We start from the raw sequence: 26,174 nt of genomic DNA on the forward strand, positions 1-26,174 counted from the left end.
CTAGGGATGGCAAAAAAATCCGCGCCCGCGGATATCCGCGGATAAAATCCGCGACGGATAGTTGGTACCCGCGGATATTTACTATCCGCGGGTTGCGGGTAGCGGGTTTTTTAATACCCGCTTATAAACGGGTCGGGTGCGGGTATTATACTATCCGTATCCACGGATATCCGCTACCCGCAAAAAATAAAAATAAAAATTTAATTTATATTTTATTAAGTTAAATTTAATTAAAATTAACATTAATTTATATTTTATAAAGTTAAATATAATTAAAATTAAATTTTAATTTATATTTAATTTAATATATATTATATTTTATATATTTTTTGTAATTTTATTTAAATTTTATTATAATATTTTATAAAAATATATTTTTTTAAATATTTATGGGATATCCACGGGTATCCACGGATATCCGCGGGTTTTAAAATATCCGCGGATATTTTTTAAGCGGATATCCGTGCGGGTAGCGGGTCGGGTAGCGGGTGGATTTTTTTTTGTCGGGTCGGGTTGCGGGTAGGCACTATCCGTGCCCGACCCGATCCGTTGCCATCCCTATTTTGGACTAAGTATAAATATATGTTATATAGAAAGTGTTTTTTTTTATACTTGTTAAGGATACAATCGGTATATAAAGTATCTAGTTTTAATTTCTTTTATTATTATCTTCTTTCATTCCTCCATTTTTACATGACAAAATAAACCTTTCATTTTCTATATGTGTTTCTTGATTTCTTGCGAGCAAGTTTTCTATATGTGTTTCTTGATTTCTTGCGAGCAAGTTTCGTAATGCATGTAAACTACCATTGTAATAACTTGAGGCTACATAGATAATCTCGGATGAGATGAAGTTGAAAAACATAAAAATAACTTAATGAATTGATTAATAAACCTCTTCTTTCTTCTCCTTTAGTTTCGACTGAGGTGTTAAACGATCTAATCTCTCTAGACAATATTGTCTCAACATTAGAAGCAAGCTTTTTATGAACAGAAACGTTTATCTCTCTGTTAACATTGAAGCTTTAAAGTATGTTTCATTTAGAACAATGATTACTCAAGCAAGCGTCTTATGAAATGAATTGTTAAAGAATGACCGTTAAGCGCTATCATTTACAAACAACTTTTGATAAAATATCTGATGCTTTAAACCATATGATGATCACATGTACTAAATGTTTTACTAAATGATGCATTTATTAATGAGTTGACATACGATAAAATGTTTTGAACATGCTATATATCTTAACGTTTATCAATGTTCAAAATATTTAATGCATGTACGAAAAATGTTTCGATGCTTGTATATCTTGCTCTTGATATTTGTGTAGATCACAAAAGCATAAAGACTTGATTAGAATCACTATATCCAAGAAAAAAATGTTGAGAGAGATAAAAAAACATTTTGGGAATGTTTTTCTTGAAAACTTATGCTTTGACACATCGTTTAAGCTACATTTTGTTAAAGGTTATGACAAAGCATTTTACCTTTGCAAAGTATACTTGAGTTTGACTTCTCACCCAGAAGACTACCAACTACATGAAGTCAACCTCTCTGTCTAATGATCATTTATAAAGAAAGACTATTGTATTATATGAAGTGTACCGATCGAAATTGATTGTCATTAAGCAGGTACTAATAGGTCAGATTGCCTTACGCTCTACAAATATACGACATTAATGATTAATTATTGGGTTTGATTACAACCAATTCTCACAAGCCTTATAAGTAGACAACTGATGTCCAGGTACAATCACCTTTTTATATCCTAATAAAATATATACATGTTTATGAAACATATCTAACTTGAGCATCGGAGTGTCTTCTGCAGGTCAACAACCCATTGGAGTGGATCGCGTTCTCGGAGAGGATTGAAGATCAAAAGAGAGCAGAGCAAGGAAGGATGACCGACCCTCAGACCAATTCAACCGAAACATTTTGGCGCTCATCGTGGGGCCGAGCGACATCCCCACGAAACCACGAGGAACTAGACGTGTAGAGGTGCGCTTGGCCTTGACATTGCTACTTCGGATCAATACCAGGTTTTGCAACAAGAGTACAAAATTCCATAATAATTTCTAAAGGCATGTCTTTTGTTTTCAGAACAGGAATGTTCAGCCTTACATCCAACCTTGTGAGGTTCCAATACTTTTTATTATAATTTATAAATTATAATTTTTATTTTGTTTAACTTATATTTTTGTGAGTAAAAATATCCTCCACAAGGATGGTTCAGAAATGCGTTCAGGTCAGGTTCTACCAACTCTTAATTTTAAATTATAAAATATTATGCACAGATGGTTCAGAGATGCGTTCAATCTTGTCAGGTTCTACCAACTCTTAATTTTAAATTATAAAATATTATGCACAGATGGTTCAGAGTTGCGTTCAACCTCGTCAGGTTCTACCACTTAATTTTAAATTATAAATTATAAAATATTATGCATAGGATGGTTCAGAGTTGCGTTGAACCTGGTCAGGTTCTAGTGACTCTTAATTTTAAGTTTTAAATTATAAAATAGTATGCAAAGGATGGTTCATAAATGCGTTCAACTTGGTTAGGTTCTACCAACTCTTAATTTTAGGTTCTACCAACTCTTAATTTTGAATTATAAAATATTATGCACAGTATGATTCAGAGTTGCGTTCAACCTTGTCACTCTTAATTTTAAATTATAAAATATTATGTACATGATGGTTTAGAACTGCGTTCAACCTTGTCAGGTTCTAACTACTCTTACTTTTAAATTATAAAATATTATGCACAGGATGGTTCAGAGTTGTGTTCAACCTTGTCAGGTTCTTATAAAATATTATGCACAAGATGGTTCAAAGCTAAGGTTATACCAACTCTTAATTTTAAATTATAAAATATTATGCATAGGATGGTTCAGAGCTGCGTTCAACCTTGTTAGGTTCTATGGACTCTTACTTTTAAATTATAAAATATTATGCAAAGGATGGTTAAGAGTTGCTTTACACCTTGTCAGGTTCTAACGACTCTTAATTTTAAATTATAAAATGTTATGTGCAGGAAGGTTCAGACCTCATTTTGGTCAGGTTATAATGGTCGCTCGGGGGAAGTCAGAAAAATGACTTCGGAAATTCTCGCTCAAAGCAGGAAGTCAGAAAAATGACTCTTGCCTCAGGACCGCTCGGGGGAAAGTCAGAAAAAAGGCTTCAGAAATCCCCGCTCAACGCAGGAAGTCAGAAAAATGACTCCTGCCTCAAGCCGCTCGGGGAGAAGTCAGAAAAATGACTTCAGAAATCTCCGCTCAACGTAGGAAGTCAGAAAAATGACTCTTGCCTTAGGACCGCTCTGGGGGGAAGTCATAAAAATGGCTTCAGAAATCCCCGCTCAACGCAGGAAGTCAGAAAAATGATTCCTGCCTCAGGATCGCTCGGGGGAAGTCAGAAAAATGGCTTCAGAAATCCCCGCTCAACGCAGGAAGTCAGAAAAATGACTCATGTCTCAAGCCACTCGGGGGAAGTCAGAAAAATGGCTTCAGAAATCCCCGCTCAACGCAAGAAGTCAGAAAAATGACTCCTGTCTCAAGCCGCTCCGGGGGAAGTCAGAAAAATGGCTTCAGAAATCGCCGCTCAACGCAGGAAGTTCGAAAAAGAACTCTTATCAGTCAACTACTCAACAGGTTCAACTTTGTCAGGTTCCAATGCCTTTTCATTATAAAAATAAATATTGAAGCGTTTACTTTATTTAAAAGCATATTTTTTGGAGTAAAAATCTCTTGCAGGAAAAAGTTTCAAAGAGAACTTTTAGCATTTTATGTTCAGTCTAAGGAACAGATCCAAAGAGAACTCCTAGACTTCGTCGCTCGGTACATAGAGCAATGAAGACTTAAAGCATCGAAGATAGACTCCCTAAATACAACATGAGCGACCTCTTTTAAAGCTCGTAATAATCCCTACGCACCTCTTCTAATAAAGAGCTTGCTCGGACTTGGGGGGCTTATGTACTATATGAAGTGTAGCGATCGGAATTGATTGTCATTAAGCAGGTATTAATAGGTCAGATTGCCTTACGCTCTACAAATATACGGCATTAATGATTAATTATTGGGTTTAATTACCTAAAATATATTGCACTAATGGTTAATCAATGGACGTACCTGTCACAAGCCTTATAAGTAGACAACTAATGTCCAGGTACAATCACCTTTTTTATCCTAATAAAATATAGACCTCTTTATGAAACATATATGACTTGAGCGTCAGAGTGTCTTTAGTATGTCAACAACCCATTGGAGTAGATCGCGTTCTCGGAGAGGATTGAAGATCAAAAGAGAGCAGAGCAAGGAAGGACAACCGACCCTCGGACCAATTCAACCGAAACAACTATAAATAAATGAAAGCTTTAAGAGAAGAGGAGGAGGATAATAGAGAGATCATTTGAATGCTAAAATAAGCTTGTTGTTACTCTGCTAATATATTGTCTGATCCAAAAACTTTCTAGAGAAATAAACCTTAGCAATATCTCATATTTCATTATATTGATTTTATTCTCTCTTTGAGAGTTACCAATTTGTATATGTTCTCAAAACACTTAGTGTTATACATTTTGAAGATAATTAAAATATTTGGTGTTTAAGTCAGTTGAGTTAAAGAATCTAAACAACTGTTTAGGGTTGAGACTATAAGTGTTTAGAATACTTAAGACCGGAAGTGGTTAAAATATTTGAGACAGTGGTTAGACTACTTGGATACCAAGAGTGGTTAAAGTCAGACTAGTCGTGTTAATTAGGTGTACCAAGAGTGATGATAATACTCGTTGTAAACCTAGAGAAGTAAAACTCGTGTTATCTTTTGAAAAAATTAGTAGAACCCCTTAAAAATTTGTTACGAAGAACTGTATGTAGCTCACGTTAAGTGAACTAATACAAAATTTGTGCTTTAGTGCTTTGGTCTTTGAAACGTTTTTCATATATACATCTCACTAAAACCAACGTCTAAACATCTCATTTAAATTTATTTATATATATATATATATATATATATATATATATATATATATATATATATATATATATGATAATCTATTGGATACTATTTTGAAAAAAATTTTAAAAATATTATTCATCTCTCTAATATTTTCCTTGTAATATATAATACTTATATTGACACTAACATAGTAGAAGTAGAAGTATGACTAATACCTAATTCTTTAAATTGTATATGAAGACACGAGATGGTATATGTATATCTCACTCACATCTTAAATTACTAAGAGCTGACTACATAACTTAAAAAAACCTCTTTTTACTATTTTCTTTTGGTCATTGATTTTGTTTAATTTGGAGAACCATTTTTTTTCTGCACACTTTTTCATTTTCTCTCTAAAGTGTTTAATTCCTTCCATATCCACCTAGTTTGTTTAGATTTCCAATATACTTCTCATCTCTTCCCAACCCTAATTATATATTTTCTTCAGGTGATATTCTTCAAAGAATATATTGCTTTTATGGAAACACAACCTTCAACCTTATCGAATTTAATTAAATCATTTTTAGAACATGTTTTTATCATTTATTTAATATTTTTAATTTTTGTTAATGAGAATGTTTTACTTTTAATTTTAAATTTTAAGTGTTAAACTATATAAACCCTTAATTTATTTGGTGCCTTAAATATTTTATTTTCTCAGTGGTTCTTGAATTTCATTTTATTTGAAGAAATATTTCTCTTTGCTACCCAATTTTTAACTCTCTATCTCCCATAGTTCCCTCAAATACCTAACCTACTTTTCTTCTCAACAATGGTAGATTTTCAACAAATCATTTGAGATGCCACGATTTTATTTATAAATATATATAAATTTGAGGACCCAATTATATATATATATATATATATATATATATATATATATATATATATATATATATATATAATTGGGGACAAAGCTTCTTCGGAGTGACTTTAGATTTGTCACTGCTTCTCAATATTTATATAAATAATAGATGATTTTATATTTATGAAATTTTAATTATTTGTAAATATTTATTTCTTTCTATAATTATTTGATATTATGAAATTGTTAAATATTTTATTTTAAAATTTATATTTTCTTCCTTCGTATTTAACATTGAATGAATGTGTGTAGTTTTGATATATAATTCTTTATAATATTTTATTTTCTTTGTGTTTTTTATTTTTTCTATAACAAAAATATGTCATTTATACGTAGGACGAGATCATGCATGAAAGTGAATATAATATATTTGTTACGTACCTGATTAATATAAAAATGAGAATTAAATTCTATACATGATAAAATGAAAATAAATTTTTATTTTAAAAATGTATATAATTAGTCCCGGATTAGTATCCATTGTTATCTAAGTAGAACCTTCTTATTAAGTAGACTTCTTAAAAATAAACTCTAGTAGGTAATACAGTATAAAATAAAAATTCAGCTATATATAAAGTACTTTCCAACACATTCAAAGTATAATTTATATACACTTTTTAGTCTCTAAACTAAAATAAAATATTAATAGGTTGATTATTATGTACAATCGTATAAGATATCACGATATATTCTTTAAATAAAATATATTAAAATTGGTTGATATAGCTCAATAATTAATTACTTCTTCTATATTATGTGTGAAGAAATATCCATTTAAATGCAAAAGTGGTACAGATGTACACCCATTGGCAACTGAAACTATTGACCGTCCATGTTTTCCAATAATATATTATATACTAAGCATTATTTTTGTCGTATATTCATTTGTTACAGTTTTATTTCTGCGATTTTTATATATGTTTTGAAAAACAATTACAGAGATAATGCTCCGGTCTAAGATAAGGAAATTATTTAAATTAAATAGTAGTTATTTATCTAAAGACATTTTGACTTCATGTTTTTAACACAATGTCTGAAAATTTGACGAATTAGTTATGACCAGAATTTTCGGAGTAGAACTTGGTCAATTCAGAATCAATTCCTCGCAATTACTTAAGACTTGAGCAAAATTAGTCGTTAATAAACATATTAAATAAATAAAATTGAAACTATCAAGTAACTGATTCCAAAATTTAATTAGTTCAGAATATATATATATATATATATATATATATATATATATATATATATATATATATATATATATATATGGGTTTGTTAATGCGGGTACGTCTGTTTTTCAGTTGGTACACGGGTTTTAGTAGACCAAAATACTCTTATATATCATGGATTCTAAGTTTTAAAGTTAAGGGTATTTTAATAATTTTTATTCTCAAAACTAAAAAAAAGAAATTCCCAAACCCTTGCTCACCTCTCGTTCTTCTCAACCCATGATTGCAAAAATCAGGAATACTTGCTGTTAAACAATTTCTTACAAAAAATGATTTTCTAATGAGTTTTCATTTTATAATTTTTGTCTTATCTAATTTTATCTAATTTTCACAAGCATAATGACATCAATGGTAATTGGCCTGGAAAAAAATTAGAAACACTCGTTGTTAAACAATTTCTTACAAAAAAATTATTTTATAATGAGTTTTCATTTTATAATTTTTGCCGTATATAATTTTATCTAATTTTCAAAAGCATAATGACATCCAAAGGAATTGGTAATTGACCTGGAGGGTTTTTTAGAGATAATGCGTCAACGTATGCAGATGATGAAATTAGAGAGGTTAGTGAAGATGATGAAATTGAATAGATCTTGAATGAACCTATGTCAATAACTCAACTCTTAGGTCCTGTTCTTTTGAGTGGATTTGAGGGAGTGTATTTGAGGGGATTTGAAGATAAATTTTTTTGTCGTTTATTTGAGTGAATTTGAAGGTAAATGAGAATGAATTTGGAAATAAAATTTGTGAGAATTAATATAGAATTGTATTGACGTGACAAATTAAGAAATTTATTTCCAAATTCACTCTCGTTTACTTCCAAATTCACTCAAATAAACAACAAAAAAATTTATCTTCAAATCCTCTCAAATCTCTTCAAATCCACTTAAAAGAACAGAGCCTTAAAGGCAAATTGTTTAAAGGCAAATTGTTTAAATTGGGACTACGGGATGACAAAGAAAAGGTTGGAGTGAGAGAGATGAAAGAGAAAGGAATGAGAAGGGTGAGTAAGGGTTTCAGGGTCTTTTTTTTTTTACAATGAAAATTATTAAAATACCCTTAACCTTAAAACTTAGAATCCATGATATATAAAGGTATTTTTGTCTACTAAAATCCGGTGCTAAAATGTACCAACTGAACAAATAGACGTGCGCGCGTTACCAAACCCCAAATTCATTGTTTATAGTATAATTAAGTGACTAGTGTCTCAAAGGATAAAATTATTCATTAGTATATATTTATTATTGAATACCAAATATTAGATAATCATGGAGGACAGGACACTCTTCATCCTATTGAAGTTATCTTGTAAAAATGAATTTTACTGTCACATTTTAATTGGTATAAAAACTTGACAAAAAAATGGACATATCTAAAAATATTACCCAATTTTTGTTTTTAAAAATAGGATCTATCTTTAAGAAAAATTATATTTAATCTTAAATTTAACATTAGCCTTTTATATTTTGAAAATAAAATCAATAGGTAAAAAGTCATTTTGTTGGTCAAGATAATTTATTGACACATTAATTAATATATTAATTTAAAAACTAAAAAAAATATTAAATATATTTTGTTAGTCACGAAAGTTTATTAATTGACTAATTCAGTTCTACTGACTAAGATGATAATTTAATCAATGAAAGTACGTACTAGAATAGGATATATATATCTATATGACTTATACTTTAAGTAATGAAATAAACTATTTATATAGTGTCCATTTTCCTTCATGAACATTAAACGTACAGGAAAAACAGATACATTATTTTTTAAAATAATTCATTAAATTTTGTTGAATGTAAATAAATTGATAGTGTAAATTGACTGTCACGTACATGCACACTGTCTCAACAAGTTCCTACAAAACACATGCATAATTTTGAGGCAAAAATCCAAATCTGAGAAAGTATGAGAATTCAATACAATTACAGGCACATGCAAGTCAATTGAAATTATGAACCTGGACAAAATACTTATATGTAAAATAACATTGCTGTAGATTTAGCGTGCTATTGGATAGATTGTAAGATGTATAGTTAAGTTAAACCCTTTGCTAGATTAGGGAAGGACTATTAAATATAGATTGTAAATGGACTGAGATAATTCAATTGTCTATTTTTTTAATATATTTATCTTGCATAAAAGTGTCACATATAATAAAATTAATAACTTTTTAAAATATTAAAACCTACGTATTATAGTAAAAGAATGATATATATATATATATATATATATATATATATATATATATATATATATATATATATATATATTAATTCGGGTTTTTTTTCCTAAAAGATACTTTTATTATTTGGTTTTACGTCAAGGTTGAAGAAGGTGTATTTAAATGGTTTGACTTTGATTTACAAGTTATATGAAATAGAGTGAATCATCACATTTGAAAATACTTGAAGTTTGTGACTTTTACTACAATTTTGTTCTTTTAAAAGACATTTCAAAGAGTTGAAGGGTGAAGATGTGTATAAATTGTCATTAAGATTGTACCAAAACAATGACCATCACATCAAATCAAAGTAATTCAATGACCAAATTGTTTGGAAATAAATAAGGGTTAAATATATTTTTAGGCCATGAATTTTGAAGCAAAATTGAAATTCTCTATGTCCGAAACTTTGATACATTTTGGTCCCAAAACTTTAAAAGTAAATTGATATAGTCCTTTTAACCTAATTACATTAAACTCTTTTGTGTCAAATGTGTTTCCCCGTTGACATTGAAGTGAGAACATGTGAAAGGGTGTAAATGGTTAGGTACAAACAAAGTCCCACATAAGATAAAACAAGAGATGAACATGAGTTTATATACACATAAGATACCTCAATTGGTAAGAAGCCTTTTGGAATTATACCAAAAGCAAATCCGTGAGGACTTGACTCAAAACAGACAATATCCAATAACAAAATAATTTAAACACTTTTTAAAAACAAAAGTATAATAAAATTCCAAAGTTTGAAACAAACCATACTTGAAATGATATAATTGACTTTAGGGACGTTAATTGATTAAGGGTATGTAATTTTTTACTTTTCAGTAGCTAAATATTAGCTTCGGATTATTATATGAAAGCCATAAAATGAAGCATATTAGGACTGAGTTTTAAGAAAATTATGATTCCAAAGATAACAGAAGTACCAAAATGACAATTTTTATTGGTTAGAAAATCTCTTTCCACTTGTACAGAAAAGACAGTTTAATTATCAATCTTAAAAAACACGAGTGTTGTGAACCAAACACTTGAAAATTACGTTGGAAATATTCTAAAGTTGAGAAGAGGTGGGTTAACATTTAATAAGATGTTTGAACACCTATTTTTACCCTTAGTATGTAACATTTGAAACTGGTTACTATCCATGATAAGAAAAAAAGGTATTTATAGTTTGTGAGAATGAAGAAGACTCTGACAACGAAGTAGGATCCGAATAGATCGGAGGGTTGCGTTGTGTTGGGTACTTGTCAAAAATTTTCATATCTCTCTGAGTCTCTCTCTTCATTTTGGTTGGAACAACCCTCTTTGTTCTCTTCCCTTGTCTTTTCGTTTTCTCGTCTCAAACGAGTTAAAGGACAAAGGAAACCACAACCAACACGTATAGACAGAGGAATCCTAGTTCCTTTCTGGGAACGACGGATCCTCCATTCATGCAGAGTACCCCTCAACAGGTGATTCACTTCTTCTTTTTCTTATCATCAATCCTTTTACCAACTACCCTTTTCTCAAATCTTCACCTTTTCACATTTTCTTCATTCATTTAACCATCTTTTCATCGTTCCTGCATGCATGTTCTGTTTATGTATTGTTCTGTCCGTTGGTTACCCCTTCAACACACGTACGTGTTGGAGGTTTGTGTTCATGTGAACACGTAGCATGAGTCCAGGTCAACGTAGTTATCCTTTGTCACATCTTGTTTTGTTTGGTGGTGATTTCATTATGTTTATGTCAACTCTTCCGAGCCAAATCATTCTGCGAATCTTTCTTTCTTTTTATTTTGTATGAATTGTATGTGTAAGAATATACCCATGTATAAATATATATATCTATTTATACTGTGTTCTTCATTATTCAGGTATTTCTCTTCAAATTGAGGTGGTTGTGGCAGGCACATATATCTAACACTTTGATGGACTCCATGTTATAATCAATCGTAGGTGCGTCATTGTCTAAGAGTGCTGTTTTTTAGAAAGAAAATTCACTTTGGTGTATATGTATGCACATATAAATTGAGTTGGCTTTCAAATCCTTGTTCATATATAGATTAACCATAACCCTGGCTTTTCCTTTTTATGTATTTTTGTTCCATGTTTTTCTGCTAATCTAGAACTATAATTTGGTTGTTTCTGTGGCTGCAAGGTTCTAATTTCTTCCCAGGGGGATCAATTTTAGACACACTTCCTAATCCTTTTTTGTGGTGAAATAAAAGAAAGTCAAAATGTTGGCTGGATTAGTGAAGAAGATCGCCTCCACCACAATGGGGAGCTGTGCCTCAAATCCAAATAGAAAAGCCAGCGGCCACAAGAGAAGAAAACACAAGTCCGGCAAACGCAGAGGAAATATTCCCACATCACTTCCTGAGATGCCTTTGAAAAGGGTAAGCAATGCTGGAAGCCTTGTGGGAGATTTCAATCTCAGTGACTTTGTTAACCTGGACTTTGAGAATGGTGCTTCAGCCCCCTGCAGAAGATCAGAGGTTTCAAATATGAAGTTTCATTTAACACAGCTTCAATACCACAGTCAAATTGATGCAAATGGTACACAATGTTTTCTTTTCTCCCTCTTCTCCTTTCTGCCATGTGAAACTATTGATAATTTTTCTTATATCATGCACTCATTGATGGTTATTTGTGATTTTAATGTTTGTGCCTTTGAGGGTGTATTATTGTTTGGTTAATTATACATTGCTGAAACTGAGATAAGGCTTGGTGTTGTGGTCAGTGATGATGTTTCTTATGGCATTTAGATTGATGAATTTCATGGAGTTGGCATTGCTCCCTATGTTCAACATGCTTCATTATAAATACTATGCAGGAAAATATCAAGAAGAAGCATGGTTTGATTCAGTTAGCATTATAGAATCTGATTCAGATGATGACTTCAGCAGTGTGCATGGAGGTAATGCATTTATTGCTTGCAGTTTCCAGTGTCGATTTCAGAATCATTCTTGTTATCTTAATGGGACTTATGTGTTTGTCTTTTATGGTAACAGATTGTTTTCCCTTTGCCAGCAATGCTTTGGCAAGTGGCCCAAATCAGGTTGTTCAGTATGAAACTGCATCTTGCTTTTATGAGAGCTACCTCAAAATAGATGGAAGTAACTGTAAGAATGGGGAGAAAACACAAGAAACCAACTCAAAACAATCAACAGTTATCATGCTTTCTGTTAAAAGGTCATCAATTGATGGATATGACAAGATGACCGAATCCTGTAAGTACATAACATGCACTATTTTCCGTTGTTTTGATCAATGATTTGCCCTTTTGCTCTTCAAAATCTCTAAACGTGAAATTATGAGCATCTTGGATGCTTTCCTTGTACAACAATGAGAATGTGATCTGCACTGAATACATATCAGTTGATAATCTTTTGTGTTGCACTATTTGTTACCGCTACATTGCTATTTTTCTTATATTAATACATACATACATCCATAGTTCTCAGAATTTTGATGCTACTATAATGATTGGATGAACAGGTTCATCAGAGAAATTTCTTTATCGTCCCAAGGCAGGGCATCAAATCCCAGGTTCAACTCAAGAAAAACCATCACCTGGTACATGGTCTGTGATTACACCGTCAGTGTTCAAGCTTCGTGGTGAAAACTTTTTCAGGCATGTGAAATTGTATCTGTCAATATTCTGTCATTTCATGCTCATATTCATCCATCAGTTAGTCCATTGGTTTCATTGTTTGTTTCTTCTTAAAAAGACTGATATTATATGTGAAATAACTTGTGCAGAGATAAGCAGAAGAGCCCTGCTCGCGAAATCTGTCCTTACGTACCAATAGGTGTTGATTTATTCTCCTGTCCGAAGAAGATAAACCACATTGCTAGGTATATTGAACTTCCATCTGTCACAGAAAATGAGAAATTACCTTCCCTCCTCATTGTTAATATACAGGTTTGCTCCTTTTATGCTCACAAGTCATACATGTTCTTCACTTTTGATGAGGTCTATAGCTGCTCTTTTTTCTACTTATACAACGTTAAAGAATGCTTGCTTACATTATTATTATGTTTCTTTTACCTTAGCTGCCAACATATGCTGCTAGCGTGTTCCTTGGTGATGCCAATGGGGAAGGCTTGAGTCTTGTACTATATTTTAAATTGTCTGAGGATTTTGAGAATGAGATCTCACAAAATTTTCGGAGCATGATTAAGGTATTTATTTTCATCAGTAGCTACCTGTTATTTAGAAACTTGACTTAGTAAACACAAGTGGCTTCTGTTATTAAGAAGCTTGAAAAGTTAGTTTAAAAACATGTATTCTTTTTCAGAAGGACCTTCATCATATTACCCAGAATAATCTTTTTTGGTTTACTTCACCTTAAATTGTGAGGTACCCTTTTGAAGTAGGTTCTTAGTATGACATGATCATAAGCTTTGTAGTAGTTTCCTTCTCAAGTTTGCGATATATTCTCAATTATAGCCTTCCAAACTCAAGGGAAAACAAGTCAAAGTTCAATATGATCTTGCTGTAGTTTCCTAACATCAAATCGAGCATTTGTTTCTTTTCAAGCTAAACAACAGTATTGGTTTGGCAGAGATTTATGGATGATGAGATGGAAAAGGTGAAAGGGTATACAAAGGAAAGCATGGTTCCCTATAGGGAGAGGCTAAAAATTTTGGCTGGTGTTGTTAATCCAGAGGACCTTAACCTGTATTCTACTGAGAAAAAGCTTATAAATGCTTACAATGGCAAGCCTGTGTTATCACGTCCTCAGCATGAGTTCTACAAGGTATATACTCAGATCTTCCTTGGCTTAAAATACATGTCTCGTTCTCAGTTGAAGGAGTCTATGAAACAGCAATATATAGCATATTTATGGCATCAGAATTGAGTTCATTTTAAGGCAACAAAACCTTAGGATTTTGAGGTGGAATGATCCAAATGAAGTTATTCTTAGCAGCAAAGATGTTTCTGAAGTTCTTTCTATGTTGCATTAAGTCATAAAGCTCACTTTACCATGTAGAATGATTCTTCTACTCCCCATATTTGTACACATGATTCATGTATTTTGATTACAGGGACCTAACTACTTTGAGATAGATCTGGATATACATCGCTTTAGCTACATATCAAGGAAAGGACTTGATTCACTCAGAGACCGTGTAAAGCTTGGAATACTTGATGTTGGCCTAACTATCCAGGTATATTGTGTTGCCTTCCTACATTCGGTTTCAAAATTTCAGTAAACATGTTTATCAAGCTATTATCTCTGGACAAAGTGTTTGTTAAAGAAACTTGTTTTTTAATCTTATAAAGGTTCTTTCTCAAGTTTTTTCTTATAAGTTCAGAAGGTAGTTTTCTATCAAAATTCTTAACACTTGTATGTGAAAGTTTTTTTTATTTTGGTTATGGTGAGATTTTCTCTTTGTTTTTGGTTAACTTTGTATGGAATGAAAACATATTTTAGTTTGGTTAAATAATATTTGATATCCACTTGTGATGGTTTTGCAGGCACAAAAGCAAGAGGAACTTCCTGAGGAGGTGCTGTGCTGCTTAAGATTGAACAAAATTGATTTTGTTAACCATGGCCAAATTCCCACCCTTGTGACTCTTGAGAATAACTCAAGTTGATGGATGAAGGAGAAAACTTAAAGAAAATAAGTTTGGTTAATAGATTCAAAGAGTGGGGTGCCAAATCTATTTAATTAACAAGGGAAGTGAAAAAAAAAAGAAAGGAAGAAGAGGAGCAAACTTGAAGATTCATTTTTTAAAATTATTATTTATGAGATGATGCTATCAAAGTCCTATATGTTTAACTTTGCATGACAATTATCTTCCTCTGTGTTATTGTGAGGAAGGCTAATTAAAAATTGTAATTGGGATATTCTTTTAGGAGAAAAGAAAAATGTTTTCTAACATTTTAGTTTGTAAGTTTAATTTCTCTTTAAAGTTTATTCTATATAAGAAGGTTAAAACCCATGAGGACTCTTGTCACAGTTCTCTTTTTTTTTCCTACACAAATTCATTTCTTATGGTTCTTTTCTCTTTCATTTTAGTATTTATTACCTTTTTTTTCTTCTACATACGCAATTAGACGCAGGTCCGGAGCTATAAATCTCGCTTTTCACTTTTCAACGGTTCAAGATGAAAATAATCTAATGAAATTTTTACTTGTATGACAAATATAAAATGTTACACACACACACACATATATATATATATATAATTTTCAAATATTTTAATTATATATTACTATTTATACATTTAATAGGTTAAGAATTGAACTTTAAACTTAATTAAAACACACTTAATTTAGAGTATATAGGTAGCTTAAAGTTCACATCTTAACATGTAGTAGTACAAAAATATGACCTTTCACGTCGAATTCGAGGTGACGTCATATCAGATTTTAAATTGACATCGTTAATCAAATTGACATCGAATTTTGTTAATATTCGACGTTCAACAATTGTTTTTGTTTTTTTTTAATTAATTGTAGTCTTTTTTACAACTCTACGAGACTTGACTTGAAAAGCATAAAAACAACAAATTTCAGTTTTTGGTATTTTATAAAGCATGAACTATGAACGTGTAGTATAATATCAACAACAAACAACAATAACAAACAACAAACAAGTTCAATCAAACAACAACAACAAACAAGTTCAATCAACTAACAACAACAAACAAGTTCTTCAAAACGAAAACGAAAACTATAACCTTCAAAAGGTGGGTTCGTCACTATAAAATGTTTCCACTCGTGAGACAGAAAGCATAATGCGCCTATGAAGAACAAGAACACAAAAATAATCAGTCAAAACAAATGAAAATTATACATAAAGTAGTTAATTAACCTGCATTTGTATAAAATGAAAGAAAGATTACATGTGATGGTCATCAAACTTCGTTCGAGAAATGTTTGAGAAGAGAAGAGAGTCTCGTGCACTAAGATAAAGTGAATGAATTTTCAATCTTCCGCTCAAATTTAAAAAAAAACGAAAATTTTTGGCTAAAAAATAATATGTCAAAACTCCTACAAAATTCGACGTATTATACGTAGTTTAAAAGAAAAAAGCAAAAAATAATTAAACATATTATACATAGAGGTATGACAATAAACATGTTAAGATAAGTGGTTCTTAATGATAATATTAATCCATCATTTTCTCTATTTTGTATTATTTAGATTGGATAATTGTATAATTCTATTTCTTATTTTTAGAAGTATAAATAAGTATAAATAGTAAAAGTAGAAATATATGATCAACTTCCTTAAATATATATTTAAGAGATTATACTATAAGAAAACCTTTAAAAATCAACTAATTTTCGTTACAAAAAAAATTAGTCATTATAATGACTAATTTATATATTAATTATAAATTAAAAGTTATTGATATTTAAAATTGTAAAATTTCAGAAATAATGAGACTCCATTATTTTAATGTTAAATGATTTATTTATAAATAGTTTTATTATAAACTGAGTTTCATTATTTTAAAACATATTAAAAAGCACTTTTCTAGAGTTCTCTACCTTCTCTCTAAGGATTTTTAAATCTTGATCATCTGTTTGACAATCAGGAAGTTCCTATAAGATCATAAAGGAATCATCTTCATTTCTAACCGATCAATTCTTGGTTTAGAGTAAGTAAACTTCCAGCTTTTTTTTCTTTTGTTATCTGTTTATGATCATGTTAAGAATCCCTTCGCATGTGTCAATTGTACTCTATTCTTGGTTCTTTGTTAATTTGTGGTCCTAAAGACTTACTCCAATCACGATTTCGTGATTTGTAGGCATTTCTAAAGTTCCTTGAGTCGAAAGTAAGGGTTTCAGCGTTCTTAGAGTTAAGTGGCTTCGATGCAAAGTAAGGGAAACTAGACTTTACTTTAGAATATATATTTGCTTTGTAAATTTTGTATTTTTACGACTAATAATAATTTAAGTGAAATTGTTAGGTTTGTGCTAAATTTTCTTGATGTTTAGATGATAATCAATGATTGAGTGATGTTTGAATGTTTGGTATGTTGTGTTTGTAATTCTTCTCCTATTATTATTGTATATAATGAAGTGTATTGATGTTTGATATTGAATTCAAAGTGGTTGGAGTGAAGAGTAACCAAATCATCAAGTGCTAAGGTTAAAAGAAGAGGTTTTGATAAGTGAGTTTGAGAAATAGGGACTGAGGTGGGAAAAAAATTGTTTTAGGGCTGTTATGAGGTAAATTGAGACTTGTTAGAAGTGTTCTTTGAGTTAAATCTTATATGTAATAAAGGAGTAGTTTATGGTTGTAGTTTTGGAATGTTTTAAGTGCAAAAGAGAGGTTTTGGGTGGTGAGATTTTGAAGCAATGATGGTAAAATATCTTGGGAAGTTGGAAGTATATTATTAGATCTATTATGAATTATCTCGAGTTTTAAATGAGGAAAATCTGGTGTAAAACTGTTAGAGTCATCTTAGAGTGAGTTCTTAGGTATTTTTAGTCAAATTTTGAGGTTTTACATAGTGAGAACTTGAAACATTAGGGCTATGAGTAATTTGAGGTGTTGAGGTGTGCTAATAAGTATATTTAGATTTGGTTATGCAGTTGGTGAACTGATATGGGTGTTGGAATGTGTAAAATTAGTTTTGGGGTAGCTTAGATGGGTGATTTTGGGTTTAAAGTAGCAATTTGGAGTTATAGTGTTGTTTAGGTATTTCTCAATGTCTAGAAAGTCCTAGGGATTGATTAAAGTTGTAGGAAAAAGTGTTCAAAGTCATAAAAATTAATTTGACCATAGTTTCTAGTTTTAATCGATTAGGTTAATAACATAATAGATAAAACGGAAACTACAGTCTAATAGATTATGTTAATAACATAATAGATTAAAACAGAAACTACAGTCTAATAGATTATGTTAATAACAAAATAGATTAAAACATAAACTACAGTCTAATATATTATGTTAATAACATAATAGATTAAAATAGAAACTACAATCTAATAAATTATGTCAATATCATAATAGATTAAAAGAGAAACTACAATATAATAGATTATGTTAATAACATAACATATTAAAATAGAAACTACAGTCTAATAAATTATTTTAATAACATAATAGATTAAAAGAGAAACTATACTCTAATAGATTATGTTAATAACATAATAGATTAAAATAGACAGTTTTATCATGTTTTGTTTTATGTGAGTTCTGGCTTACCTTAATAGATTATATTATCCATATAATTGATTAATATCACCACTAATATGAAGTTTTGACTAATCTAAACCAAATTCACTTGTACACATATGATTTATGTTTTTCATTGTTCTTTTATGATCCTAAACAATTTTATTATTAGTTTCCATATGTTGGTATGCAATATGAGAGTGAAGGGATATATGTATATGGTTTCAAATGAATTCAATGTAAAGGTGAAGTGATATCAATGTTTCAAGGTGAAACTTCTTAATGTGGTTTCAAGTGTTGTTAGAATGAATGCATGAAGCTTAGTCTTAGGGATTGTCCTGACATTCTAATGGTCATTCATTCTCAAGTAGAGAGGTTTGACACATGTGGTGAGAGTAACATGAGATCTTAGTGTTGGGTGCTTTTAGTATGATCCACGGTGTGGAACAGACTAATCTTGTGAGTGTGGTAGGGTGAAACCCATTGGGAATTACTTTATAAAGTAGTAGAGGCCACTAAAAGTGCACAACCTATCATAGTTCGACATTCATTCTAAGTCTAGACAGTCCAGTCAAAGTGTTGTCATGCATAAAGTGTTTGTTTGGTTGATGTGATATGTGTATCATGTGTAATGTTTAAAATGTTTAAATATATCATTAATTGTTTGAATCTAGCTTACCTTTGCTTTTGTCTTTGTTTGTGTATATGTGTTTTCTCTTTTGCGATAACCTTAAATGGTGTGAGCTTAGGGATGTCGTCTTTTCAGTCGTTTCAGCGTGAGGTTGAGAGTGAAACAACAACATAGATATAGTTTTGTCTTCCAAGTGTAAAATCTTCTCTATCGGTAGTCTGCAGTTTCTGGTAAGTTATCATCTATGCAATGTTTTATTTTTATAGTTTATTCTACTAAAATATAGTTTTACAAAAATAGTCTGTAATATGAATAAATAATTATAATTACTTTATAAATAAGACTCCAAATTGGTTATTAACATTAATTACCAAAGTTTTGTCTATCAAATAAATTAGCGTCTAAATTGGTCACTAATTAATTAAAGATTAATTTAAACACGACTTCCTTTGGTAACTAATATTAGCAATCAATTTAGAATCTAATTAATAAATTAATTATAGTTTTTCATTCATCATAGAAACTATTTTTAGTTTATAAATAAGTATTTAAATTAATTATTATAATAACAATTATTTTTTATCTTTAAAATTGATTATTGTTTAAAAGCTTTCCTTGTAAAAGTAGAAATGTGTCAACTTTAAAAGCATGAGTGCAATAAGGCTGTTTCATCCTGCACCTCAAATCATTTCACTTTGCACCTCCAAATTTTTTTAAAAGTCCAAAACTACTCTCTATAATTCAAAAAACCTTACACCCCACTTTTCGTGCTTCATCGGATTTCGAAATTCGATAGATTTTTTTTTCATCAGATTTCGAAATCTGATGAAGGATTTTTTATTTTTTTTCATCAGATTTTGAAATTCGATGAAGTCTTTGAATAATCTTTCTTCGATTCTCATAATTTGAAGAAAAAAAAATTCTTCGTCGAATTTCGAAATGTGATAAATAAAAATGTAATCTGGAAGACTATTTTTGGAAATTAGAGATATAGAAAAAAAAAATATTTGAAAGTGCAAAACTGTAAATGTATTTTTATATCATTTTTCTTTTAATTAAATTGTTCTAGTTAATTGGATGTGTGGTGTTTCCTTAATTCTATTAGACTATATTCTAATAGATACTACAACTAATATAATATGTATGTGATATATTTTGTGATATACCTCTACGGGTTTATTAAATTATATGGGATATTGGTATATAATTCTTTTTATCTCTTTGAATAATATTTTTATGAAAATTATATTTTTTAGATATTATCAACATGTATGATATGTTTAAAATATTCTCTTAAATAAGAGATATAATTATTCGTGATATACCTCTACTAGTATATTAGATTAAATATAATTCTTTTTATCTTTTGAATAATATTTATGAAAATTATATTTTTCAAATATTATATAGAAGTATTATCAATATGTATGATATGTCTAAAATATTCTCTTAAATAAGAGATATAATTATGAGAGAAAACCTCTCTATAAAAACCCTCTTAATCTATACCGAGTATCTGTTTAAACTGGGGGATTTTCAATTTTGCGATTTTCGAATAAGAATCAAAACCAAACCCTATTTTACGACTCGCTTGCAGTGAGCACACTGATACAAAGCAGCAAACACTGCTCTCTTCTCTTCTCGGTATCTTCAATTCTGTTATTGTTTTAAAATGTATAAAAGATACATTTCTGCTGGCATTGTTGCAACCATTTGCAATTTTTCATATGGAATTGGTTTTCTGTGTTCTTTGATGTGATTGAATGATAGTTTTACTCATGTAATTTGTGAAGTCGAAATGAACAATTTTTGTTGCTAGATGGAATGTGAAAACTTACATTTGAATGTTTGAATGGTTTTCACAGTACAAATTACAAGTTGTTGGATTGGAACTTCTTCTCTGTCTAGCGCGTCCTTTTTGCTCTAATAAATGGAAACAAAACCCTCCAGTTCCTCTGCAAATTTCGTGGACCAATTAGTGGTGAGTGTTTGCCCTTGTTCAAGTCCTTGTTAATCTCTGTTAGGTATGGATACGACACTGAGCATTGCTTTCTATGCTAATTATTTATGCAATGATTGTATAGTGTCCTGGAGATGTGGTTCTTGACCTGTCTAGCATGACAAACCAGACAATTAAACTTGGAGGTGGTCTACGACAGGTAGGTCTTTGGTTCTTTTAAAATTTAGGACATTCATTCGCAATTTGACATTTGCATTCCTGTCTCTCACTTGCACACACAAATAATTTTTTACAATGATAGAGACTTATCGGGTGCTGAAGTCTCACACAAAGTAATACAACATGCTCCGTGGAGTTCTTAAATGTTTTTGTTCTTATCCATTTGAAAAGACGATTTTTCGTCTTTTGGGTGCTTATCAACCTATAACCCATTTTAGGATGCCTTACCTTCATACTTGTTTTTATAGTTTATAGGCATGCTAGACACGTTACATATACTAGCTCTCTTGAGTTCTTCTTCTGTTTAGTGTCGATGTAATTAGGCACTCAATTTTCATTTGCGTAAAATTTCAACGTGTCTTGCTTTTGATTTTGTATTTGTCGACTGATCTCATTTAGCATCTTATAAACAAAAAGGAGATTATAGATGATGATAGTTCTTGCATTTTGTTTATTCTGTTCATTCCTGTTAATAATATTGATCATCGTCTCTGAATTTTCTAGGAGTGCGATGCAATTTCCGTAATGAAGGCTGGCAAACTAAGGTTCTCAAAACCCAATAAATACTGGGTTGAAAATTCTCAGAAGAGGGTGAGTATGATGCTGCGGTCATGATCCACGTATTAATCTGTAAAGGCATGGCTTTGGGTATTGGCCGATACTGATTTTTCATTGCTACTGGTTAATATGCTTCTTTCTTGGTGCTATATGAATTTACTGTCAAATAGAAGTAAATAAACTACTTCAAAAAAAAACATGTGCTCATCTTACATGGACTAGTGGGGAAATTTTAGTAGAAAGGGCTAGTATGATTTTAATCTAGAAAAAGATGGCTAAACCCAAAAATGAATAATATCCTCAAATCAATTGTTTTGGTTTTCAGTGTAATGTCATTTGTTAGTGTCAAAATTTGTTTGTTATCACATATGGAAGGTAGTGTCCGTCATGAAATTTGTGGAAAACCTTTACCTATGTTGGCTTTGGGTCTGTTTTATGGCCTCTTGAATTAAGTAAATTTTTAATTGCAATCATGAAATTAGGCTAAATGTTTGTAGCTTTGAGCACTTTCTTCCATTTCAGTTCATAGTTTTATACATATTCAATATTATTTGGGAATTAAGTTCTTGCGGTTAAGGTGAATGACAGTTTGTATTCTTGCAGAAAACTATTTTTTAATGCGTATAAATTTCATTTTCTATTTTCAGCTTTGGATTATGTTATGCAATTTTTCTTTGTAAGGAGTAGGATTTTAATGTTTCTAGTGAGCAGTGCTATCTTTTTTCGTCCATACTCTGATCTTTTTCAGTTTTTTTTTTTTCAGTATGTGCCGCATGCGGAGGATTCTGTACTTGGAATTGTTGCGGACTCCAGATCAGATGTAAGGAATTTTTTAATTTTTTTCTTTCAAGCTTTCTTGCTTGCTTCAAGTTTTACGTAATTATTTAATTGTCTTAAGTTGTTAATGAGGACTAAAGACTGAAAAAGAGAATTAGCCATGACAGGGTGGCATTACCCTTCGTCAAAACCATTAGTTTTTTCCTGTAAAGACACATGTCAAGAAAACAGTCCAGGAACACAAGTAATAGAGAAACGGAAAAAGCAAGAGGCTAATAGGATTGTTTATGATTTTGCTTTCTCTCTTGTTTACTTGCTTTCTTTTTGTTGGACAATTGTCTTAACTGCACTCACACCTAACCTGCCTTAGTTGCAGTCTCTTTGGCGTTGTCATAATTGCAGCCTCAAGAGTGGTGTAGTCCAACATCAACCAGTGATTTAGTTAAAATATAGAATATAAGTAAAGTGCATGTCCCATCTTACAAATTGATTTTGTGGGATTGAGATCCAAATTCTAAGACTTTCTACAAAGTCGTGTTTATAATCAAAGGTGGCTTCATCTTAACTAATATCATGTAAATGTTAGTTGAAGTATTAAAAAGGAATTTACCCTTGTAATACAAAATGAATGGATTGCTTGGTTCTGTGCCATTTATTGTACTTTTTTTAGTTGCTTGAAAATAGTTAAAATTTGTTCTCATCTAAATCTAGGTTTTTTTTCTATAAAAATTTCAATTTATTTGTGTAGAACTTTCTTGTGGACATAAAAGGACCAGCTATAGCATTTTTACCGGTGCTTGCATTTGAAGGAGGAACTAGAAGAAATATACCTAAGTTTGAGGTGTGTATAAATTATTTTTGATGTATTTCATGCAGATGTAAAATAATGCAATACTATTTTTTTAGTTTCAATTTGTCCGTTTCATCTCTTTGTCTGCAGGTTGGAAACGTATCTTGATGAAATATAGAAACATTTTTATTCATAATATATATAAAGATTACACATTCATAATTATTTCTTTCTGTCGTAGCGTTGTCTACCTCAAATCACTGCAACTTTCTGTTGGTATTTGGAAATCACGATGGTTATTGAGAAATTTAGGAGTTTGTTGCTGTGTACCAAAAGTAAAATAGAAGGTTCATTTTTTGGTCATCAGTTATTAATGTAAATAATTAGATATAGGTGAAGGAGATCAGTATTAGGCATTGAACCATGGACCATTAGAAGATTGGTGTCACCAATTGGAGGCACTGGTAACTTTGGCTAGTATGATTAAAAATAAAAGATTGCCTTTATAGGTTAAAAGATTTCCTAGTTATCATTTAACTAAATTTCTCACCCTTCTAGATAAGATTGCTAGGACGATTGAGACATTATCATTTAAGAGAAAAAGAGAGTGCATTCTGGATGCTCGAAAGGGAGTGCTTCCTAGAAAAAAAAAAGTAATTTCAGGGTGTCCAGGCTCAGATCAGTATTGATGGCAGATGTGGAGTATTAGGTTTTAAGTAGATTTTGGCATGAATTATGCATTAGGAGGTGAAAGGATACAAAAGTTCGTCCAAACAATAAGACAAGTTGCAGCTCCATGTGGTTTGCCAGATTCGTTGGATTTATTGGATATGGAAGAAGAACAAGTCAGGAAAACTGTTAATAGTCCCAAAGTAAGTATGATGAGCTACTTGATGTGGTACCTTGAGACTCTCCCATCTAATAAAATATTGGGGGTTTCTTCTTGTTCTTAAGTGCTAACAATTGGTGCATACGTTAGAGTTGGACTATGACAAAGGCTGTTTGTAGTCTGGATTAAGGTGCAAACAGTTGGTCCTAGCAATAACGATAGATCAGTGATTTCATTTCATAGATATAAAGGCACAGTTCGATAAAGTTAAAGTGGTCATGGGCATGCCCTTAATGAGGGTAGTAATGTTAGGCGTTCCGCATTAAATAGGATGAACTACTTGGCTTAGTACTTAAGCCTTGGGACTCTCACCTAATGGACTAGTATTTTGGGCTAGGTTCTCTCCTCTTTCGCATGAATTCTAACAAACAGTTTTTCTTTTTCTATTATCGATTAGGGTGTGATTAGGACTATGAAGTAGTGGGTGCTATTTCCATTAATGAACTTTGCTACTGCCACAGATCACCTTGGTTAACCTAACCAAGTCTTTTGGAAGTGTATTTTGTAATTAATTCTTGTAAAACGTGAAGAGTAAAATTCATATACATTTTTGTTTTCCTCTTTTGATTTTGGATGTCAAACTAGCAACTTGTTCTCATCTGGTTATTTAGCCATGTTTTGTCTGGTTGGTTTATCACATTTCTGTATGTTGTAATTTCTTTTGCCTAATGCATCACTTGCAGATAGGTACTTTGCTTTACGTGCGGGTTGTTAAAGCAAACCCTGGAATGAATCCAGAGTTGTCATGCACTGATGGTAGGTGTTTTATCTCGACAATTTTTTCCTTGTGCCTCTTGTGTTTTTTTTGTTACTTAAGTTTAAATTTATTTCTGTATTAATTTTTGCAGACTTAACTCTGCCTTTTATTTTGTTTTGGTGTTTGTTCAGCTACTGGGAAAGCCGCAGAATTTGGTGCTCTAAAAGATGGCTATATGTTTGAGTGTACAACGGGTCTCTCAAGGAGGTATGCCAGTGGTTTTTAATTTTTGTTCATGCATAACATGAACAGATACTGACACGAGAGATTGTGTTTCTAGGCTTCTCAGCTCACCCACGTGTCCAGTTCTTGATGCTTTAGGGAAGAAAATTTCCTTTGAGATCGCAGTTGGCTTAAATGGACGTGTTTGGGTATGCAAACACTCACTATTTTTAGTGTGCCATATCTTGTTCTTTTTCTTTGTTTATTTTTAAACGGACATGGCTCGGTATGAAATCTATGCTTCACCATCATTTGAGTTGAAGTTGGAGGAAATTTCATTCTCTTAGTTTCAGCTTTTCTTTTGAATTGTTCCATTCAGGTCAAGGCAGCATCTCCACAAACAACTATTATCGTAGCTAATGCGATCATGAATTCAGAGACACTGAGTGATGCTCAGCAGAGAATAATGGTTGAAAAGCTGCTACAAAGAATCCAGTGATCAATTTAGTCATACGAGTAGCAATATTTAAATCCTAGTTATGAAAGGTTATTCTTTAGTGGTTGAAAAGCGGTTACGTTTTTTGTGCACACCAAATGCCAATGCTTCTTGAGGGTAAGCACTATCCACCAGACTACCACCACTAGCTAAAGGACACAAAGGATTATCAACGCCTTCATGTTTAATGTGATGATGAGTTATTTATGATAAGAGTTTACAAGTTGAGAGATATTCATGATAAGAATTCGAAAGTTCTTTGTTAGTAGGAGTGTAATGGTTATATCATTCTGTCTCCACAGAATTCACTGCAAAGCCTGGCTACATGGAATTTTGCCTGATGAAAATATTTGAAAGAAAATGAGTCCTTAGATTTGGCATTTTTATTGTTATGTAGAAATCTAATACTTGCAAAAAAATTTCTAATCTAAAAGCCGTTATATTGTACTCTGCTTTGCAATATGTTCTGGTATGCTTTTATG

The 26,174-nt window shown here is 31.2% G+C and overlaps 2 protein-coding genes across 3 annotated transcripts; both read left to right on the plus strand.

Moving 5' to 3' along the window:
- Positions 1-10,539: 10,539 nt before the first annotated feature.
- On the plus strand, positions 10,540-15,276 carry LOC124826366 (beta-hexosaminidase (DUF1336)). Of its 2 annotated transcripts, none has more exons than XM_047299185.2 (11): positions 10,540-10,777; positions 11,182-11,263; positions 11,466-11,863; positions 12,141-12,224; positions 12,319-12,537; positions 12,806-12,941; positions 13,070-13,232; positions 13,364-13,492; positions 13,876-14,070; positions 14,360-14,482; positions 14,793-15,276. In XM_047299185.2, the coding sequence occupies exons 3-11, from the start codon at positions 11,545-11,547 to the stop codon at positions 14,910-14,912; spliced, it is 1,488 nt and encodes a 495-aa protein (XP_047155141.1). In that variant the 5' UTR covers positions 10,540-10,777; positions 11,182-11,263; positions 11,466-11,544; the 3' UTR covers positions 14,913-15,276. The 2 variants fall into 2 exon arrangements, with proteins under 2 accessions (XP_047155141.1, XP_087964702.1); XM_088108576.1 differs by lacking the exon at positions 10,540-10,777 and adding an exon at positions 10,857-10,992.
- Positions 15,277-20,587: 5,311 nt separating this feature from the next.
- LOC124826367 (uncharacterized) lies at positions 20,588-26,139 on the plus strand. Its single transcript, XM_047299186.2, has 10 exons — positions 20,588-20,728; positions 20,950-21,065; positions 21,169-21,243; positions 21,768-21,854; positions 22,585-22,641; positions 23,347-23,439; positions 24,961-25,033; positions 25,166-25,241; positions 25,315-25,405; positions 25,576-26,139. Exons 2-10 carry the CDS (start codon positions 21,015-21,017, stop codon positions 25,693-25,695), a joined length of 723 nt encoding a protein of 240 aa, XP_047155142.1. The 5' UTR covers positions 20,588-20,728; positions 20,950-21,014; the 3' UTR covers positions 25,696-26,139.
- Positions 26,140-26,174: the final 35 nt, after the last annotated feature.

Source organism: Vigna umbellata, chromosome 3, assembly GCF_029865625.1.
Source record: "Vigna umbellata cultivar VRB3 chromosome 3, Vumbellata_1.0, whole genome shotgun sequence".
Taxonomy (NCBI): domain Eukaryota; kingdom Viridiplantae; phylum Streptophyta; class Magnoliopsida; order Fabales; family Fabaceae; genus Vigna; species Vigna umbellata.

Excerpts from the sequence above, each read along its gene's own strand:
- LOC124826366 (XM_047299185.2), top strand. The coding sequence starts at position 11,545 with ATGTTGGCTGGATTAGTGAAGAAGATCGCCTCCACCACAATGGGGAGC. Across the intron at positions 14,071-14,359 it reads CTCAGCATGAGTTCTACAAG|GGACCTAACTACTTTGAGAT; the intron begins GTATATACTCAG and ends TTTTGATTACAG. Across the intron at positions 14,483-14,792 it reads ATGTTGGCCTAACTATCCAG|GCACAAAAGCAAGAGGAACT; the intron begins GTATATTGTGTT and ends ATGGTTTTGCAG.
- LOC124826367 (XM_047299186.2), top strand. The coding sequence starts at position 21,015 with ATGGAAACAAAACCCTCCAGTTCCTCTGCAAATTTCGTGGACCAATTA. Across the intron at positions 21,066-21,168 it reads ATTTCGTGGACCAATTAGTG|TGTCCTGGAGATGTGGTTCT; the intron begins GTGAGTGTTTGC and ends ATGATTGTATAG. Across the intron at positions 25,406-25,575 it reads GCTTAAATGGACGTGTTTGG|GTCAAGGCAGCATCTCCACA; the intron begins GTATGCAAACAC and ends TGTTCCATTCAG.